At 36.8% G+C, this 16242-nt stretch overlaps 2 protein-coding genes across 4 annotated transcripts; both read left to right on the forward strand.

Annotated features, from left to right (window-relative positions):
• Positions 1-644: 644 nt before the first annotated feature.
• Positions 645-5532, forward strand: LOC122275095 (probable purple acid phosphatase 20). Of its 3 annotated transcripts, none has more exons than XM_043084046.1 (5): positions 645-1047; positions 3521-3812; positions 3940-4514; positions 4815-4903; positions 5200-5532. In XM_043084046.1, exons 1-5 carry the CDS (start codon positions 883-885, stop codon positions 5387-5389), a joined length of 1311 nt encoding a protein of 436 aa, XP_042939980.1. In that variant the 5' UTR covers positions 645-882; the 3' UTR covers positions 5390-5532. The 3 variants fall into 3 exon arrangements, with proteins under 3 accessions (XP_042939980.1, XP_042939979.1, XP_042939981.1); XM_043084045.1 differs by lacking the exon at positions 645-1047 and adding an exon at positions 2878-3228; XM_043084047.1 differs by lacking the exon at positions 645-1047 and adding an exon at positions 2887-3232.
• A 1317-nt stretch (positions 5533-6849) lies between these two features.
• Positions 6850-9951, forward strand: LOC122276342 (probable purple acid phosphatase 20). Its single transcript, XM_043085980.1, has 5 exons — positions 6850-7123; positions 7995-8289; positions 8472-9046; positions 9230-9318; positions 9456-9951. Exons 1-5 carry the CDS (start codon positions 6956-6958, stop codon positions 9649-9651), a joined length of 1323 nt encoding a protein of 440 aa, XP_042941914.1. The 5' UTR covers positions 6850-6955; the 3' UTR covers positions 9652-9951.
• Positions 9952-16242: the final 6291 nt, after the last annotated feature.

The following is a 16242-nucleotide window of genomic DNA, read 5'->3' on the forward strand; positions in this document are numbered from 1 at the left end:
TACCCCTCAACAAACTTCCGGACTGTACGCTGGAATTTCACAGTGGCAAGGAGCCACCTTAAGTTTCAAGTTTAATTATGTTGTAATGTATTTCATTTCAAGCTTATATTCATGTAATGAACTTTTATTTCAGTAATAGAGGTATCACTGTTTGGAAGGAAAAAAAAAAAAATCTAACATTACTCGTCCTAAAAACTCGTTTTCATACACTGCCACTGAAAATAAAAACGTCCCTAGCTAGATGCATTTGCGTGCGTGCGTGCGGTGGGACACCCTTTCCGTGACGAAATCTTGATTCTAATTGCAACCGAATATTGGACCTATCTATACCCAGTCTTTCTTATCCAAATAATATATTAATTAATATAATATAACATGAATAGAATTCCAGGTTTGAAAGCCAATTGCCTATAATTAAAATTCCTGGAATATTCTCGCCAACACGTACGTGTTTTGTGTATGTGAATATATGCTACCTGTAGCTGTCAAACAGCCGCTAGATTGGCCGGAAACGTTGTTAATTAATATGTCACGCCAATGAATTGCGTAATAATAACTCACAGCTCACAGCTAGCTACCCACATAAATATAAGATCGAGGAGACAACACATGATATATATATATATATATATATAATATATAATATGTAATATTGAAGCAAGGAAGATATTTGTACTAGAGTCCCATTCCGGGCCCGCTTGGGTTCTGATCTTCCGAGGTGTTGAATAATTATGAAGCTGAACACGAGGTGAGGGTTGTTTGATATTCTCTTCGATCATCATTGTTCTTGTTCTTTCTGCTTCGTGGGCAGTGCGAATGGTTTACTTCATCAATAAATAAGAAAAGAAGATCGAAGAAAGAAAACAGTACTAGTCTGGCACCATGGCTGTGCGAGGAGGGCTGAGGCTGTTTCTAACATCAGCAGTACTGGCCATGGCCTTCGCCGGATTCTTTGGTGGCGTAGATTCCTACAATCGGCGGCCTATGCGCAAGACCCTCGTCGTTCGTAATCTCGCGGACGATCTTGACGCTGTTTCTCCGCAACAGGTACGATTGATCTATTTATGTATTCACTTCAATTATAAATATATAGTAGTACTAGTACTGTTTAATTCCATTTTTTGCATGAATCTGTTGCCGAAATTGTTGAAACAGATTTTAAGCAATCACAATTATTTATGCAATCATGTGCATGTATGATCATGTATGTGGGGGAAAATAAATGGATCGTTGCACCATCGATCGCTGCTGCAGGCCAGTATGGATGTTGTTCTGACGTTTTTGTCGAAGGAAGTTTCGTGTTCTAGAGTTATTGCTTTCTGGGATAGATGTAATACAATAGTACTTTGGATGGCAACCTAACTTTGTCGACTTTGATGTGCATAACTAACAACAACGCGGTTTGTCTCTTGCGGAGTTAGGTGATCTTAGGGAAGGTATGTACGGATCGATTAATGATCGTACCGAACCGAATTGTGGTTCTTACTTGAACGACACTAACAAAAGAAAAAGAAAACCGAAAGAAGGGAGTACCGATCGACAACAGGCATTAGATCTTCATGTAAACCTCTAGTTTCTCTTGCGAACGTCGCGCATATTATATGTACATGGGACAGAGGTCAGAGGAGTAAAAATGTGACGCATACGAGTAAGAAGCTGCTAGCTAGCCAGCCTGGCCCTTCGAGAATTCTACAGATAACTATTGAATGATCAGATATGTGAAGGAGGATGTTCCCAGTGTTGGGCTAAACCACACGGCCCCAGCCCACGAGGCACCAGTAGGTCTAAGGGCAGCCTAGTAGAAGGAAAGGAGTAGAAAAGGATAGGATGCGCCAGGGCTGGTGAGGTCAGCCCATAAGGAAGCAACGAGGTAACATGCGCTGGACATGGGTCCTGAGCTAGAAGACCTGATATCACTATTGGTCGACAACCCACATACGCAGGGTTAGGGACAACTCTTGTCCCCGAATCCCGGCGGCTGGACAGACTTGAAAAGTGGGCACTCCTGACAAAGGTCACACCGCATTTAGTAAACTCTCTAAACATTTTTACTTGCGCTCCTCTAAATTTACAAGTTGAAAATCATAATGCAAGAGTAGGGCGACCCATCACAGGATTGTTAGGGCTGCGAAACACGATATCAACAAGATAGATGCCTACAATCCTCACTTAAATTAAAAGGATGTACTACAAATGAACCAAATTGAAGGTATATATATAGGACCCACCAAATCTGACCGATTGATGTTCACCCAAAGCTAGTTGATTATTAATGTAGCTAGATAGGTTCAAATACATGATCAAGATCGATCGAGCTAGCTGATAAATCAGTTTGGTCCTTGTCCAGGTGTCCTGACCAGATCAAGTATAAACTAATTAAGTATGATGTCAAAAGAAGAAGAAGAAAGAAGGAATCAGCTTAGAAATTTAAAAATTTAATAGATATATTATATAAGAGACCTGAGGGGTAATTCAATTGGTCAGGTCTTGGGTTTGCTCTCTAATGGTCACTAGTTCGAGTCCCCTCAGGGTCACTGGAAGTTTACCTGACCGTTAATTTCAGGGCCCCGTGAGATTAGTCGAGGTGCGCGTAAGCTGACCCGGACACCCAAGTATATCAAAAAAAAATATTATATAAGTATTTTAAGAATATAAAATTTTAATTATATTATATAAGTATTTTGGGGATATCCTTTATTGATAAGTATCCCTCAAATATTTTCTTTACCACAATTATTAAACTTTTTCGAACTATTTTCTTCTCGCGTGATTGTAAATCACTGAAATAAAATGTAATAAAAGCCATCATATATGCATTCTAAAAATAAAACACAACAGACAAAAAGAAGCATATTCTAGAGTATCAGATGATATTTTGATCGCTTTTTCTCCGAAGGGCCTCTCATAATGGGCTCGTGGGTGGCCGTTAGGCTAGTTTGACGAGCTTATACGAAACGTTCGACAGCTATCCATTTTGTAAACAAGGAATTGAAACACTGAGGGAGATATTTTCTCATGCAAGAGGAGCGTACGAAACCTATAGCTATCCTCAGAGATGGAATATGCCAATCTGTCACAATGGCTGCGCGAGAACTGGGGCTGTTTCTCGTATCAATGGGCCTCGCCTTGAATGGTTGTTTGGGCAGTCTCAATACGTACAATCGGCCGCCGTCCCGCCCGACCATTGTGAATCATTTGGAAAATCTTAAGTCTGCTTCTCCTCAGCGGGTAGGTAGGGATTCTTATCTTCACTGTGTGGGTATTTGCTCAAACCCCCCCCCCCCCCCCCCCCCCCTCCTCCTCCCCCTCTCTCTCTCTCTCTGGTAAGCAGGTAATCAGGGAAAATATGTATTTAATTGGTTTTAATTGTCGTGGGCCCGTACTGTTGTCCCTGGAACATGGAATGTATTGCTTGTTTTTGTTAATGAAACGTCGTATTATTTTGAGTTAAAGGATACACGTGGTTATGAGTAATTAGACGTTGGTTTTTTAGCTTCCGTTAATACGGTTAGTCATACAGGTGCATTTATCTGTAGTTGGGGAAGACAAAATGAGGATTTCATGGATTACTGAAACCTCAACCCCAGCAACAGTACAATATGGTACCTCTCCTGGGAACTACGAGTTTTCTGCAGATGGGACTACATCTTCGTACAGTTATTTGATTTATGATTCTGGGGATATTCATGACACTGTGATTGGTCCATTGAAGCCCAATTCAGTATATTACTACCGTTGTGGCATAGATTCCACCCGCGAGTTCAGTTTCAAAACCCCACCAGCTCAATTCCCAGTCAAATTCGCTGTTGTTGGTATGTATAGATCAAAGCAGAGTATACAAGCTTTTTAAGGACCTATATATATATATATATCATGTCTTCCCTGTTTCGTATAATATTAATGCTAATGTTCAAGCAAAACTGCATAATATCCATGCAGGCGATCTTGGACAGACTGGGTGGACCCAATCAACTCTCCAACACATAGCAGAATCGAACTACGATATGCTGCTACTTCCAGGAGACTTATCGTATGCAGATCTCATTCAGCCTTTATGGGATTCATTTGGAAGGCTTGTCGAGCCACTGGCTAGCCAGAGGCCTTGGATGGTGACGCAAGGCAACCATGAGATTGAGAAGATCCCACTCATTCACAGCGAACGCTTCACAGCCTACAATGCAAGATGGCGCATGCCATTCGAACAGAGTGGCTCGGGATCAAATCTCTTCTATTCTTTCAATGTCGCCGGAGTGCATGTCATCATGTTGGGTTCGTACACAGATTTTGATCCTAACTCAGCACAGTTCAAGTGGTTAGAGGCAGACTTGGGGAAGATTGATAGGAACAAAACTCCGTGGACAGTAGTTCTTATTCATGCGCCCTGGTACAATTCTAATACAGCTCATCAGGGTGAGAAAGAGTCGATTGACATGAAGGCATCCATGGAAGGGTTACTTTACGGAGCTCGCGTGGATGTTGTTTTTGCCGGACATGTACATGCCTATGAGCGCTTTGTAAGCTTCTTTTTCCCTGCTTACCCTGCTTATTTATTAAGCTTATAAACTCACTCTATTAGAATGTTATTGAGTAGTTGAATTCTTCATTTTTTTTCCCTACTAATTCATCATAATATGAGAGTGAATGATTTTTAGTTCCAATTAACCTGGTTCCATATGTTGGACCCCTACAATTAGAGGAAGTTTCTATTCAATTTTGCTCGTGGATTTACTCTGCTCTGTATGTGGATCTAAATTTTTAATCCTTGATTTACTGATCAAATGTTTCCACTTGGCATTGGTGTTCGTCTCTATCAGACTCGCGTTTACAATGGGCAAACTGATAATTGTGGTCCGGTGCATATCACCATTGGAGATGGTGGGAACCACGAAGGACTTGCCAGCGAGTAAGATCTTCTTCTATATATGCATGCTATTTTTAAGCTTATCAGATACGATTTGGATGCTGTAGAATGACTGTGACGCTTGAGGAATTACGGCCTTGACCTTATAAGCTATATAAGCTGAATTGAATTATTTGCAGCAGACATTAGGAGAATTTCTCCATTTTTTTTTTCTTGAGACGCGCAGTCTCTTAAATCAAAGCTTCATTTTCTTTAGGTGAATGGCATATATTAATACGGAAGTAAGCGGCAACTGTTTGACCTAAATTGACTTGATGCGTGCATTCTGGTGCTTACAGGTATGAAGATCCAATGCCTGATATATCCATTTTCAGGGAGCCGAGCTTTGGACACGGGCAATTTGAGGTGGTGAATGCAACCCATGCGCTCTGGACATGGCACAGAAATGATGATGACTCAGCAGTTCCCAGTGATTCAGTATGGTTGAGAAGCCTATCATCTGACACTGCTTTTAAAGTGAAAACCTGAATTGTTTGAATACACGAGAGAATCATAGTACGTGTTTAATTGGCATGTTCCTTCGAAATAGATTAATTGCTACCAAGGAAATCAATTTCAGACGGTATATTGTGTGATGAATAAAAGTTTTGCACATTATAGCGTGTTATAAACGGATTGGATCATTTGACCAATAATCAAAATATTTAGTATACAAGTGGGGGAAAAAAGATTCCTAGCTTGCTAATTGTCATCAAAATGTCAACATGAGTGTGTACGTAATGGATCAACAATATTCCTTAATTAAAGTTTCTATTCAAATTTCATAATTAACTTGGGAGTGTGAAATTTAAAGATATGTAGTTAATTAAGTGGGTTCTATAACTATATTGCTATCTCAAGTTTTATATAGTACATCATAAAGCAGCAAAAAATACCAAACATATACCCAGATCTGGTTGACTGACATTCATGAAAATAGATGTCCGGATAGATAAAGATAAGTCAAAATGGAGTTTTGCAATTTATGTAATTCTAGATGGACCCGTACGTCCAATTTGAGATTTGCACTACACTATTTCAAAAGTGGCCAGAAAAATCTTGGTCAATAAATTATTCTTAACGTACGCAAATTATACTTCTGTGAAATAAAAGTTAAATATGGAACTCCCCAAATTATAATTATAAAATATGATTGCATGAATGATATTTACCCAAGAAAAAATAAGATATAATAAAAAAATTGAGACGGAGACAAGTAGGAGAACGAGAGATCAGATCACTTTAAAAGTCGGCTACATCTTTATTATTAAGTTGGTTGAATACAAAATATCTTTATTTATATTTTTTTTAAAAATACTTAAAAGATAAGATAAATAATATTTTAATTATTATAAAAATAAAATGATAATTATGAAAATTAAATTGTAATAATAGTCAAATCGTGAATTTGATTTGATATTAATTTCAGATTCAGACTGAATAATTTGTACATGAATGCACATTTTTTTTCTTGGTTGGCGTTACCAAGTTTCAGAAAAGGAATAAACCCATGCATGGCAGCAATATTCTCTCGGACACTGTTTTCTATATATAATTATTTGTGTGCGCGCGCTTTAAAAAATTTGTCAAATATAGCCGTGAAAATCGTCCAAAACGATGTCATGCCACGCTTATATATGAAAAAATTTAGTTGTAAATATAATTATGTATTAATTTAATGTGATTAATTAAAAAATAAATTTTATTAAAAATAATATTAATATAAATTTAAAATATGAAGAAATCAATATTAATATACATCTTAGTACATGATTTTATTTGTATGTAGTAAAATTATATATATATATGTTTGTGTTTATTTATTTATTTTTTTTATAGATATATATATATATATGTTTCGAGTACGTAATACGTAGCACACAGGTGTCCACACGAGGAGTCATTTAAACCTTAATACATGCAATATATAAGAAGGAACGTCGTTCTTCAGTTCCATTCCGCTTATTAAAATCTGCTGCGTCGTCCGTCGTCGTCGTCCGTCGTCTTCGTCTTCTTCCTCCCCTTCTTTTTCTTCTTGTGGTACGTGTAAGCGTCATGGGTGTGCGAGACTTGCGCTTGTTTCTATTATTTGCGCTACCCTTGGCCTTCGCCGGCTTATTCTTTGGTGGCGTTTATTCGTACAACCGCCCGCCTGTCCGCAAGATTCTCTCTCATGTTCCTCACTCGTATGGAGATGATCATAATCCTGCTTCCCCTCAACAGGTATATATGAATTTCATATGATCTATTTAACCATGTTAGGCGGTTGCGCCTGTAAATTTTTGTTTGGGACCCAAACCACCTGATCGACTTGTTTATTGTCTATACCAAGTACTGTATGCATGATAATTGGACTGAATCTAACACTAATAAAACATGGTAAAAAATATAAAGCATATATGGTATTTAGAATGAGAGAATTAGTTTGAGTTGTGTTTGATTTTTTTTCTAAATTGTAAACTGTTTGTTAATTTCATACGAGTTAATTAAATTCTTTTAGCAGCAAATTAACTTTATTTTTTTTCACAATTAGTACTAGGAAGTTGTATGCATGCATGCCTAAGTTCAAAGGATGAAAGTTCAAGGTCAGTTTATATAAATATTCCTACATAAATAAACTACAGATCAGGACAAGATATCAAGGTCAAAGATTATATGTAATTGAAGACTGCAAAGAAAGATTTACTGATCAATTTACCATTCACTAATTCAAAGAAAATAAAAACCACTGACTTATTCTTCATCAGCACTGCTCTTTAAACCGAGGGGGAATTAATCGCTAGTTAGGCTTTTGTTGGTCCAACTGATCTATAAACTTTTTGGCAATTCGTCCAACGACAGACATAATATATAATTGTTCAAGGATTTGAGGTATTTCTCGTTTCCGAGTGCATAGCCTTCGATCAACCTGATATTATTGGCCTGGTAGTGTTTACATGAAACAATTCGATCATAAGTTTATTATAGCATGTGGTTGTTTGTTTGAATCTGTCGCTGGAAATCAGAAAGCGCGCGCAAGCGCGCGCGCACACACACACATATATATATATATATTTCGGCCCTCCAATATTATGAGTAACGTTATTGCTTGCAGGTGCACATATCTATGGTTGGCGAGGACAAAATGAGGATTTCATGGATTACCGAAAGCTCCACCCCGGCAACAGTAGAATATGGTACATCCCCAACGAAATACGAGTTTTCTGCAAATGGGACTACATCCTCGTACCGTTACTCGATTTTGTACAAGTCCGGGGAAATACATGACGTAGTAATTGGTCCCTTGAAGCCGAATACATTATACTACTATCGTTGCGGTCCAGCTTCAGGCCGTGACTTCACTTTCAAAACCCCACCAGCTCAATTCCCAATCAAATTTGCTGTTGTAGGTATGTATAAATTATAATAAATTACTAGCTGATTATACGACATTTATGTATATGTAGTTTGTAATTTAATCCCGTGATCTAAAAATGATTAGAATTGGGCTACATATAAATTGTAAATTATCCGATCGAGGACCTCCTAAATGTTCAATTTATTAGAAAAACTTGATAATGCATTTGCGCAGGTGATCTTGGACAGACTGAGTGGACCGACTCAACCCTCCAACACGTAGCAAAATCGAATTACGACATGCTGCTACTGCCAGGAGACTTAGCTTATGCTGATTTCTACCAGCTTTTTTGGGATTCATTCGGCAGGCTTGTGGAGCCACTGGCAAGCCAGCGGCCTTGGATGGTAACCCAAGGCAACCACGAGGTTGAAAGGATTCCAGTCTTCCACTCCAAACCCTTCACAGCCTACAATGCAAGATGGCGCATGCCATTTGAACAGAGTGGATCGGACTCCAACCTATACTATTCTTTTAATGTAGCTGGGGTTCATATTATCATGTTGGGTTCGTACACGGATTTTGAGCCTAGTTCACCACAGTATAAGTGGTTAGAGGCAGATATGGGGAAGATTGATCGGAAAAGATCTCCATGGATAGTAGTGCTTGTTCATGCGCCGTGGTACAATACGAATACTGCTCATCAGGGGGAGAAAGAGTCGGACGAGATGAAGGCTTCCATGGAAGGGCTACTTTATCAAGCTCGCGTGGATGTTGTTTTCACTGGACATGTGCACGCATATGAGCGCTTTGTAAGCTTTCTTATTCTTCTTTTTATATATCCCCGTTGTATTTTTATTGCCATCTATATATATATATAAATACATCTATATATATTTATACATATTCTGTGTGTCTATATATAGAACTCTAAATGTATTGCTGATTTTATTGACTTTGTTTCTATGTCATTGCTGCTTGTCCTCTATTAACAGACTCGCGTTTACAATGGGAAAGCTAACAATTGTGGCCCAGTGCATATCACCATTGGCGATGGTGGAAACCAAGAAGGCCTTGCCAGCAAGTGAGATATTTTTCATCTCTCTAATGCATAATATGTCTAACCTTATGATCGTTCAAATACATATCTAGTTGATTAAATCCGCATTACTTGCTTTAGGCTATCCATTTGACTCCGTGCGTTCATTCTGGTGCTTACAGGTATGAAGATCCAAGGCCTGATATATCCATTTTCAGGGAGGCGAGCTTTGGACATGGCCAATTTGAGGTGGTGAATGCAACCCATGCGCTCTGGACATGGCACAGAAATGACGATTCCACCGCCTTTGTTAGTGACTCAATCTGGTTGAGAAGCCTATCCTCTGATCCTGCTTGCCAATATCGAGGGCAACGCTGAATAGGTTTTAATAAAAAATTTGCCAATTATTTCCCTTCAACAATTCCAAAAATTAAAAATAAAATTAAAATCATGAGCAATAATATCTTGCTCAATTTTCCCATTGTTCTTTACAGCTTAGAAAACCACATGATAAGGACAAATTTCTTTTATTATTATTGAAAGGATGGTGATCATGTGCTGCATGCACCAATTGGCATGGACTCTTCTCTCTCTCTCTCTCTGAAAAATAAATAAATACAACATGCATCATATGTAGATCATGGCTGTTCCGTCAATATCAAGTGTTGGTTAAAAATATGTGCTTAGTTTCATAGATAGAAAGCTATTGATTCAATTTTTCTTGAATCGATTGTGCGTTTATGGTTTAATTGCAAGTTCATTGACTAGGTCACTCCTAATGAAATCCCCAACAAGTAAGGATGCTACTGTAATTACACTCCTAAAATACTAGCTAGGAACATCTTGCTTTGATCAATTCGATCGATCGTTATCCTTTTGATATGTTAAAAAAGGTATACCCTTTGCTCAAAGTATTAATATGGGTGTACATAAATGATCGATTGGAATAGGTTAAGTGAAAGAGCCAATCCTTCATGTAGTTTAATATGCAATTTGGAGATCAAATCAAACTGCATGATCGATTTTTCATAAGAGCATTCTCTAAATATTATTAATTTATTATTTTTTATAATTTTTTTTTTATCTAATTTAGTTTTATCATATTTCGCAATTTAAATCTATTGTAAATTGTATGAATCCATACACTGATATATATATATATATATATATAATAATTAGTAGTGCAACTATTATGTAGCAACAAAATGAGAGAGACATTAATATAAAGTATTTGATGGAGGGTGAATAGTAACAATACAAATATAGAGAGTTACCGTAGCTAGCAAGCAAAATATTTTCTTTTTGCCTCTTCTAATATAGACTATTTGAAGGGATTGTTAGCTAAATTTTAGTTTGTAATTTATATTTGACTAAGTCAATGTAAATGCTCTAAGCAACATGCAACATACTAACAAAAGTCAACGCGTCTGCCTATAAGAGGCCATATATCTAGGCAAAGTAATACTAAACACGACTACACTCTCATTTTACTTTTCTTTTATTATGTAAGATGTAGTACATTTATCTTCATTTGAATATCAAGTTTCTTGGTGATAAATATATCACATCTTAGAAAATATAATGATAATATGGTATATAAAATTTTTCATCTAGACAATAAACACACTGTTTTCTCCCATCTTTCGCATTCCACTAATCACCCAAATCAAAACGAGAAGTCACACAGGCCAAGCAAACTCATCAACTCGGAGTGCACTGTATAGTCCACACATAGATAGAACTATGCGCCTGTCTTGGTGAAAGAGCAAGAAAATCGAGGCCGCCGCCGTTCAACCTGATATCTGATCTCTCCGATCATCGTCATCAACGCATATAATCAGAGTAACTAGGATTTTTTGCAATCAGAGGCATCGGCTTATTCACCTTCAGATTTTCTCGAAAAGCAAGAAGTCACTTCGCGTGTTCAAGATCTTCTGAGATCCACCCCTTTCATCGATCCCACTAGGGTACACTCTCTCTCTCTGTGGCTCACATAAAAAACTTAATTATTTTTTTATTGGTTTTCTAACTTAGCAATTGGTCGACAGGATAGATATATTAGAGCATTGGCATTGGTTTCATCAAAAGCCAAGCCAAATGCATAAAATAATGAATTTGTGTAAATCAGAGTTGCATTGGATTAGTCAAACGAAATAATGGAAAGTTTTGACCTATAGTGTTTCTACGGTTTCCTTCAAATATGAAGGGCTATTATACACTCATCAACCGATTATTTTACTACATTTTAATTCATCAATTGCTGTATTTTTATTTTCCCTCTCTCATTTTTCCTCCCCCTGTTTTCTCTCCCCCTTTCTCTCCTTTTCATTTCTCGCAATCCAAAGAAACAACACTCAAATTTTTCACGCAGAACACTCTGATCTGGACCTCTGATTTTCACGCAAGCTTCTTCTCCAAAGGCAACCCGTATGTTTTCTCTCCCTCTTTCTCTTTTTCTCTCATTTTCAAGCTCTGCACTGATTCTTCCTTCCTTCGATTCTTGGTGCAGAATCATTCTTGGCTTTTGTCTAGGTTGGCTCAGATCAGATTCGTCCGTTGGCAAAGATTTCAGGTTTGTTGGATTTTTTTTCTCCTGCAACCCTAGTTTCATTTCAGTTTTGGATTTATGGTCAGCGATTGGAGCTTTTGCTCTCGGTTTTTGGCTGGGAAAAATTTATGGAACTCTTTGAGCATAGGACTAACTTTGGTTTAATTTATTTTGTGATTTTTTTGCTGATTTTCTAAGGTGCACTCAATTTTGCCTTCGACTCAAGCAACCACACTGATTCTAGTATTGTATTGACTGGATCCCTAATGTATTGTTGGCATATTTGTAAATTTTAGTGGTTGTGTGTGAGATAATTTATATGCCGACTGTTATATGGACTCGTTTCTTTGGTTGGTATATTGCTATTTTGCATCTATTTGTGTTCCAAGCAATCCCAGTGTTCATGGTTGTGGTTGAAATTTCTGTGAACATTCTGTGTATGATGTTAATTGGTTTGTGGTCTGCTGTCTATTGGTTGGTATCATGCTATTTTGCATCTATTGGTTGGTATCATAGGTTTTTGGTTTTCATAGTTTGTGACTTTGTGTTCATAGAGCAATGTTACTGTTTTTGAAGCATAGGACTGACCACAATACATTCAGTCCTATGCAATGTAGTGGTATCATAGGTTTTTGGTTTTTGCTTAAACTATGTATCATGCTTAGGATTGAATATAGTGACCACTCGTTTAAGCATGAACCTATCAAAAACAAAAAAGAAATCTAATATAATTGATACATAACTGAGCCCTTAATCAATGCATGATACATAACTGAGCCCTCAAAGTACTGAAAACATAACTCACAGTTGTGGTAGATAAAAAGTATTATGATATTAAAAATTGTCTACTTCAGCGCTTAATCAATGCAATAGCTCCCAAAGAATGAAACTGAGCCCCTACATGATAGAAACACAACATATTTCATTTCCTTTTTTCCCTTGCAAATGCATCATGGATAGTGTCTTATTTAGGCAAGTTTAACAAGACCATGTTGAAAGGTTTTTGTGTCTTTGTTCTGTTTGGCTTTCAATTGCAGTCATCTATTTATCCTGAGTTGATAGGCCTTAAATACAATCTGTGTTCTGTTTTTTTATACTGTTTTTGTGTCTTTGTTCTTTTTTTATACAATCTAAGGAAAACCCATCCTCTTCCAACTTTTTTTCACAAATTTAGCCACCTTCAGCCTATGAATCACTTTCATCCTTGAGTTTGTTAGAGCTAACTAGAAGAGAATAAGTAAATGTTTAAGATAAAAACTCAGAAATCATATATATTGTAGTTAACATGAGAAAAGCTTGAAGTGCAGGTCGATATAAGTTACTTCTTTGCCTTGAGAAACCAACTTCCTATGCAGTTCCTCTAGTGCTATAATTCTTGAAGTGTCAACCTGCTCATCATGTCTATCATAAGGCTGATTTTCAACTTGGTCAGTGATGCCCTTAAAGAAAATTATATTTGTGATTTGGTATAAGGGGCATACTCTGCACTATTCAGACATTGCAAGTTTTGAATTGTAAGATAAATTAATTTTTAAATTTCTCTTAAAAATCAAATCTTGTTATGTCAATAGTGTTCCAGGAAATCAAATTTCTCCTAAATTTCCAAATGAGATTGTTACCTGCAGTCCATAAAAGATAAATATCAAGATTTAACTAGTAGCTAGTTACTATCCCAGGCGATGGAAGTTTTCATATCCCCTCATATGAAAGAACATGTTTCATGTTGAGCAAAGTTATAATTACCATCTACTAAGATTTGAATATGATCTGTCAGGTGTGGGTGTTTGACTTAAACAGTTCAATAAAATCACTCCATCTTAGCATGAAGAAACCAGTCCTGAGATTGTATGGTATTGGTTTCCATATATTAGTTGTGTTGATAGGCCTTAAATAGAATTTGTCAACTGTTTTTTTTTACTGCAATATTTCTATCTTGATAAGAGATAGAGGTGCACAACTGGAGCTTGATAAGAGAAAGTTCGAGGCTGAAATGATGAGTAAGAATCTTTCTGGTATGAATGTCATGCAACAAGCCTACTTCTATAAAGTTCAGAAGAAAATTTTTGACAAGTCTATGAGTAATTTTGATGGTACATCTAGTTGAACTGTGCATTTCTAATTTCTAGTGGCTGCCTAGCCAAAAGACTTCCTTATAAAGCATGTGGATGGGCAACCACTATGAATGAGAAATTTTTTTTATTATTGAATGGAAATCTTTGGAAATATTTGTAGTTGGAAAATCTGAATGGTAGTTTGTATTTTGGAAGTGTTTGTGGTTAGAAAATTTGTGAATTAGCTCGTATTTTGGAAGTGTTTGTAGTTAGAAAACTTGTGAAGTAGCTTATATTTTGGTGCAGTTTGTGATTAGAAAACTTGTGAAGTGTCTTGTATAACTGGAAGTGTTTGTGGGCTATTTATTAACTTATATTTTGGATCTGTTTGTGGAAAGGAAAATATACATGGAAGTTGTTTATTGTGTCATTTATTAAGGCTGAATTGGTGTCTTTGTTATTCACTGGATTTATGACTTGAGGTTGAATTTATTAACTTAAGATTCTCGATTTATGACTTGAGGCTAAATTAGTGTCTTTGTTAATTTATAACTTGAGGCTGAATTTATTAACTTAAGATTTTGGATTTGTTATTCATTTATTAACTCCAGATGTTGGATTTATATTGTGCTAAATTTATGGATTTATTTTGGTTTCTCCATTCTATCTTCCAGGAACTTGCATTGTCATATAGGAGCATTGATTTATTATGATGTGTACGTCCTTGCATTGTCATACAGGAGCTTGCAAAGCATGTAGTTTATTCACAGGTCAAGTATTTGAGATCAAGGAACTAGAGCAACGAGTTCAATATAAATAAATATAAATATATATATATATCCATATAAGTTAATAAAAGGCAAATATATATATATATATATATATAATTGAGTGTGTGTGTGGATGTCTGGTAAGTCAAGGAACTAGAGTTAATTCTTTTTGGTTTTCTAGCTGCCTTCAATTAAAACATATAAAAGTGACCACAATGTTATACCGTGTTTAGAATGAAACTGTTGGCTATTAAAGCACCACTAGTGATAGGTTCTCAACATTAAAACAATGAAAAAGAAATCATAAATATAACCACATTTTAATGAGTACTACAATACACCACAAGGTGGTTGCACTATTAAAGAAAGAAAATTATGCTCGGTCATGCATATTCCATAAGTGCTCGATAAAGTCGGCTTGGAGTTGAGAATGAGTGCCTCTATCTCTAATACGATGATGTTGGGCAATGAACTCCATGAATTCAGGTATATTATCGTGTGAAATTGGCTCAGATGTAGTATCATCATTGGCTTCATAATTGAATTGGTTAGCCCCGAGATATAGATGACGTTCATCTTCAACGATCATATTGTGCAAGATAATGCATGAGTATATAATATCTTTTATAACTTCGGGTTGGAAATACCTTGCAAGTCCACACACAATTGCAAATCTAGCTTGGAGTACTCCGAAGGCACTTTCCACATCTTTCCTGTCAGACTCTTAGCAAGTAGCAAAATGTTTTTTTTTTTTCCATGTGGAGCAAGAATTGCTTTTACTAATGTTGCCCACAAAGGATATATACCATCAGTAAGATAATATCCCATTGTGTATTTGTGACCATTGATAGTATAGTTGCACGGAGGAGCACGACCTTCGGCCAACGCAGCAAAAATAGAAGATCAATCGAGTACGTTGATGTCGTTATGTGACCCAGGCAAACCAAAAACAACATTCCATATCCAAAGATCATAAGAGGCAACAACTTTCAAAATAATAGTTGGTTCATTTAAGTAACTAGAGTACATACCTTTCCAAGTATTAGGACAATTTTTCTATTTCCAGTGCATGCAATCAATACTACCCAACATTTCTGGAAACCCATGCTTTTGTCCAACTTATAGTAACCTCGCTATATCATTGCTGGTTGGAGGCCTCAAGTACTCACCCCCTAAAGATTGACACGATCGCCTTTACAAATTTCTTCATACTTAACCGTGCAGTGTTTTCTCCAATTCTTACATACTCATCCATAAGATCTGCTGTTACCCCATATGCGAGCATCCTAATTGTCACAGTCATCTTTTGAAGGGAAGACAATCCAAGCCTACCACTAACGTCTCTCTTTTGGACAAAACAATCATCATGAGTCTCAATTGCAGAATGTATGTATAAAAAAAGGCCACGATTCATTCAAAATAGCCTCCTAAAAACGTTTGGTGGATATATTGGCGGTTGAGCAAAGTAATCCTTCTAAAGGCGTTCATGACCTTCCAATGGATTGCATCGGATGAACATACAAGGTTGAGAATTAGGACGACGTAAAGAAGATGCTCCCTCGGTTGCATGTCATTGTCTATGTAGGGCCATTGCTTCTAT

Source organism: Carya illinoinensis, chromosome 9 (genome assembly GCF_018687715.1).
Source record: "Carya illinoinensis cultivar Pawnee chromosome 9, C.illinoinensisPawnee_v1, whole genome shotgun sequence".
NCBI classification, from domain to species: domain Eukaryota; kingdom Viridiplantae; phylum Streptophyta; class Magnoliopsida; order Fagales; family Juglandaceae; genus Carya; species Carya illinoinensis.